We start from the raw sequence: 6000 nt of genomic DNA, 5'->3' as shown, positions 1-6000 counted from the left end.
GACCTAGAAAAACACAGTCCTATAACCTTTACTTCTGCACTGTGGTCCTTAACTTCTGTGCTACTACTCGCATCCTTGGATAAGCTGTCCAAATGGCACTTCTGATGGGCCCTCCCACTGCTGACTCATATTTGTGTTTGCATGTCACATAATGGGAGGTACAGACCTGAAAGCACTGGGACTGTGGTGACAAAAGTCTAAAATTCACTTCTTCCCCTAGGCAATAAAGTCAGCATCTGAAATGGTCCTGAACCAAAACTTATTTGATGAATGTAGTCACACTTGATGAGGCCTAAGCTGCTGGACAGCGAACATGGACACCTTACAAATAATAATGATACAAGAAGAGTTCAACTGTGGAAGTGGCTGGAGAAAACTGGGAATCACAGCAGTGCAGATTTCTTTGAACACCAGTGGGATGACAACATGTGTTGGTCTAAAGTAAGCATATCTCCATGAATGGAGAAACTTTCAATTTTCAGAAGTCATGTGTGAAGAACTAAAAGGAAGTACTAATAAGATATGCCTAGCCACATCAAATGAAAGTGGATTCTAAGGAGTGAGAAACCATCCTTAACTATTCATGGTGCTACTAGCAGCACCCGGAACAATGTCTATTTCTAGAAGTCCTACCTGGATAATGATCATCATAAAAAGGAAGGTGGGAAACAGGATGATATGTGTGTGGGAGAGACTTGTAAAAAGAGATCAAAGAGTTGGGGGTGAGTATTCCAGAGGAAGAAAGAAATGGTGATCTATTATTGATAATGACAGGCATGAAGCAAAACCCAAAAGTAGGGAAATGCAGTCAGTGGAATGAGAAAAGGCAAGAACGTCTTTACTTGGTACTACTTCACATAACAGATGCTTTGAGTTTTGGATGGAGTACTGCTGAACACATCACTGACAGGACTCGATAGGTGTAGGACAGATGGAGAAAAATCCAGGCAGAGGATAGATGCAAAACATAATGAAGATTTATTTTTCTTTAGCATCTCTGTATATTTGTAGGTAAGCAAGAAATACAGGATTCAGCAGTATCAAGATACCTTTCACCACCAGTGTAGCAAGTTTACTCTACCACATGTTTTAGCTTCCTTTTCTTCTTTTTTTTAATCTTACAAGAGTTAATGTCACATTCTGCTTCACTTCCAGTTAGTTCCTCTCTGTGGTAATTTTTTCTTTTGATCTCTGGGGAGGCTGTTCTTAACTCTGTCCCACTTTCAGTAAAGTTCTCTGTTTCATCTCTTTTGTGTTTCTTTTTCTTCTTTTTCCTCTTACATTCACTCTCCTCCTCCAAAACTGTTACGCCACCTTCAGTCGCATTGGATACTTCATCCATTTTTTCTCTTTTGTTCTTCTTTGTTTTGACAGACAACTTGTCAGTGCTGGCATTATCCTCCTCATTTGTGACCTTATTAACCTTCTCTCCATTCCAAGAGGAATCATGACAAAAAGACAAGTGCACATACTCCTTGCTTTTTTTCTTTTTTTCCTTTTCTTTGCCGTCTTCTGGTTGTTGTTCTAGACCCTTGCTGTAATTCACTTCAGCCTTCTTGCTATACTTTGCCAAGAATTCTTTTTCCTGCTCCTCCAACCTAGCAAGCTTGGCATTCATGTTTAAACCATGACGGGCACCCCTGTAACAAAGAATGCCATTATTAAACATCTTACTTGAAATCAATTCACCATCAAGCTATCAACTTAATGCCTAATTTTTAAACACATTTTTTAAATATAAATTTACGTTCACCACTGGAAGTGACTGAAATTTCATGCAAATTTGCTATTTATGTTGATGACTGAGAAACCTCAGTTTTCTAGCCTCCAACATCAGCCTAAAAGTTTATGACTCAGTGCTTGTATATTTCATTCATAAACACCCGATGCACATGCACCATCACCACCAATGGTGGAAAAAGACCTGAAAATGTAGCATCATGCATTTTCTGAATGGTTTCAGAAGGAAAGTACATCACTTTTTTTTCCCCCACACTTGATTAACCGTTTTAATTATTTTATTTACTAAACAGCCTTTAGGTTTAGGGAACTAGGTTTCATACTGAACAAACCTTATGTGAATGTAGTATGAAGAAACACCATCTAGGAAATCTTAAAAATTATGTAAATTGCTTGCTTCCATAATAAAATCCCTTTTAAAATGACTGCTGTTTGATATGAGGAGGGTGAGGCCCATCTTTTACCTTTTCCTTAAATTATTTTCCCTGCTTACCTCTAGTGACCTCTAGTTGTCAGCACCACTCAATGTCCTTTCTGGGCAACAATTGCTTTCTGGACAACATCGTGGAGAAAGGGGCTTGACTACAAAACTACATTCAACAATTTAAATTCAATTCACATTTAGTATACAGCTAATTAAAAAAAATAAGCAATGTTACAATAAAAACACAATTAGAATACTACACGCAATACAGAATGTGGATTAAAATGAATGCAGCAGTAAAATGAAGGAACATACAAAAATGAAAAGTTGAAATGGCAAGACTTGCACTCAAGGCTTACTTTTTAAAGCTAGCCCAAGATTCTCTTAGAAGGTTCCAAAGATGTGGCTCCAAATGAGAAAACACACAAGCATGAGCATGCAAACACAAGAGCATATTGAGAATAGCAACATGCATCTTAGTAAGGGGGCTGGTGTATGGGACCAGGAGTTATTTTAGATAGGAAGGACCCATGTTATATAGGTCAGACAACAGAGTATGAGAAACACGAAAAGTGATTCAGATTTACTGGGAGCTGGTGTAGGCTCTACAGAGTGGTGTAATATGTTGGTATTATATAGTACAGGTAAACCAGGCTATATGTAACTGATCAAGTTCTGTGTCTGAAAACCATAGGATAAAGGAAGTTACAATAGTCAAACTGAGATAAACCTAAATCATGGATAACTGCTCCAAGGTCCTACGGTGGGAGCAAATGCTTGGTATGCGAAATGTTTACAGATGGAAACATGATGACAAGACAGATGATACAAGATTTCTGTTGCAAACAACACCAAGATTCCTCACCTTCGTGACATACTCCAGTTTATCATCACCAAATATGATGATGGGATTCGAGACTAGGGTGAATGATTGCCTAAGTGTGGCATGAAAAGTACTAGCCATTATCTTAAAGGTGTTCTAAGTCTTCTGAGAAAATGAGGGTAAAGCTGCTGGGCAACATCAGTGTAGCAGTGACACTGTAAACTTCGCCTATGAATGAGCCCTCCCAGTCACAGCATAACCATGGAGGAAAAACAAAGAACCCAAAATCAATCCTCATGAGGGGAAAGGAGACATCACAGTAAACAGATGAAGAATGAATGCCAGAAACTGTCTAATCTCCCAACTCTTCTGGAAGACGATCTCTTGGTAACTCCAAGATCTCAGCAGCATATTACAAAGAGTTGTGACTGTGAAGTCAGGAGCCATCATTCTCATATGGGAATCAATCACATTCCCTGTTGTGGGAGTGGCTAAAGCTTTTGACATCTGGACATTGTCTTCATCTTCACTGTATTAACACAAGATATTGGGAGAGGCTCCTGCTATTCATTCGAAGTCAACCAAGCAGAGAGTTCCCCCCAAAACCCACCTCCCCTCGATAACAGAATTGAAGATCAATGTTGGTTGTGATCCAGCATTTCATAAAAACTTGGTTGGTTTGAAAGGTACTTCTATACAGCCAAGACTGCTAGAAGTTTTCTTCAGGTTTTCAAGCCCACTTCTCAAATGGACTTCTGAAGAGACTAAGCATTGTCTTTAGAATAACAAACTACTACAATAAAAACAAAAAGCATCTGTGTAGTAGTGCTCTATAACACTCACCCTTGTTAAATGCATGGCTAGCTTTATTGATACAGTGACCTGTACTTGAAGATCTACTGTTATGCCAAGTACAGCTGCAGCATTAAATTATAAAGTTTGGGTAGATTTCCAAGCAGCACTACAATACCCATGGGAGGTGTACAGTTAAACAATTCTCTGTAACACAGCCACATCCACACCTGCTCTACCCAAGAAATGTGCATCCAACCGGAGCAGTTTTGAGAAGGTGTGCACAGTAGATTGTGTGGTTACATCTAAAATACTTCATGCATAAAAATTCTTACAGTAAAAATACAACATAACTTACTGACCAGGATGCCTTCTTGTCCTGTCATTAATTAAATGATTTAAATTACCCTTCTAAAACCTTCAGTTCTCTCATCATATCTCAACTGTCTGTGTACATCCCACAAATATAAATTAAGGTCTCTATCATTCATGTAATTAGGGTAAAAACCTGACTGATAAGCGGTCCGGACTAAGAGCTACTGCTGACAGAATACTAGCATGAAAGACTGATTTTATGCTCAGTGCCACCCTTTCACAGTGTGGAATATCAAATAAGGTTGTCCACACATTAAACCTTTTAACTTGGAAATCAATCTTCTTGTTTCTGTTACTTTGGCAGAAAAAGTGCCCTCAGTGTTAAGTATTTTACCTTCACTGCATCTGCTGGCTGAAATGGAGGTAAAGCCAACTTGTCTACCATGAAAAGTAAATACCACAGGAAAGTGATAAGTAATGTGCGTGGTTTTAAGTGGAGAAGATGGCTGGTATAAAAGCAGATACTGTGTATTATTAGGCTAAATTTGAATCAAAATAATTTAAATATTCTAATCACACTGGTATCAGACAGACCAAGAAACAAAAGTATTTCAGTTCGGTATGTACAGTTAGTCACATTAGCGCAGTCATCTTCCCTTATGACAGTCAGAAGCTGTGGAAAAAAGCTGTTGCTATTAAAAATCAAAACTTTACCTTCTAGGGTGACAGAGTAATAGTTTCGAGAATGAGACAAAAGTAACCCCCCCTGTTGCTGTATCAGTAAGAACTTGTGCAAAGGGATAGCCATATTGTTTGGTTCTGTCAGGCTTAGAAATGGTTGCATGTTTTAATAAAATAAGGTTGATTAGGAGGATATATGAGGGACAGGAGGCAAAAATTAAAGTGGGGGATTTCCTCTCCGATAATTTCTGTTTGAGCAAAGGAACTAGGCAGGGGTGTCCTCTTTCCCCTTTGTTACTTGCGTTATATTTAGAACCACTGTCAAGGAAAATAAGGAACTCAAATTAAGCAAGGAAAGCTTTATTTTAGATGATATTGTTTTGTACCTGATAAAACCAAGAAAGAACATTTCAGTGTTGTGAAACAGTCTCAGAACGTTCCACAAGTCCTTTCTGGATACAAAATTAATGAAGATAAAACAAAGGCGATAGCTGTAAACTATCAGCAAGAGCCATAATTATGGGGACATGATAAAATGAAGTACTCAACAATACAAGTTAAAAATGATTCTGTTAGGGCAGTTAAGGATATGTGAGAAAAGACTACACAAAAGATAATACAAAAACTGAAATTAAAAGATCTGTTTTATGGTTATGGATAGGAAGATACAAGCAGTGAAAATGTTTTTAATACATTTAGTTTTATACATAGGTAAGGCATAGTTTTATCAACCAGAGGAGAAGTTGTGGCTAGCAATTAATAGAGAGTCGAACATTTCAAGATGGTGGTCGCCCAGTAAACATCCTGTCCACAGAGCTCTCAATTTTTTCTACTTAAAACTAAGGGAAAAACCTCAAAATCGATATCAAAAGGATTTAACCTGATGAGAAGGGTTAACTAAGAAAGACAGAAACCCAATATACGGTTTAACACTTGATGCTTGTAAGGCATTTGACAGGGTCAATTGGGGCATACTGTTCTTTACTTTAATATCCCTAAAGAATTTTCTGACATGATAAAAATACTATAAAAAGACTTTTACTTACCTCTATGTGAACAAAAGGTTATCTAATCCAATCAAAATAATCAATGGAACACAGCAAGGCTGCCCATTATCACCCTACCTCTAATATTTTTATTGACCCTTTCTTCCTTTACATCTCGCAAAATACTTTTCACACAATACCTAAAACTCTCAATACTAAAACATTGCTGTCTGCATTTG

General features: G+C 37.8%; 1 protein-coding gene across 6 annotated transcripts in view; it reads right to left on the bottom strand.

The window, feature by feature from the left end:
* Nucleotides 1–955: 955 nt before the first annotated feature.
* GPATCH4 (G-patch domain containing 4) overlaps nucleotides 956–6000 on the bottom strand; it is a 254414-nt gene continuing 249369 nt past the window's right edge. For all 6 annotated transcript variants that reach the window (XM_044079770.1, XM_044079773.1, XM_044079775.1 and 3 more), the window contains one exon: nucleotides 956–1640. In XM_044079770.1, coding sequence (XP_043935705.1) covers nucleotides 1073–1640 — 568 coding nt within the window. In that variant the 3' untranslated portion in view covers nucleotides 956–1072. The remainder of the gene's footprint in view (nucleotides 1641–6000) is intronic.

The sequence above is a fragment of the Protopterus annectens genome, chromosome 8.part0 (genome assembly GCF_019279795.1).
Source record: "Protopterus annectens isolate FY-2018-M chromosome 8.part0, PAN1.0, whole genome shotgun sequence".
NCBI classification, from domain to species: Eukaryota; Metazoa; Chordata; order Ceratodontiformes; family Protopteridae; genus Protopterus; species Protopterus annectens.
The sequence above is the reverse complement of the archived record's forward strand: the minus strand, read 5'-3'. Positions and strand labels throughout refer to the sequence as shown.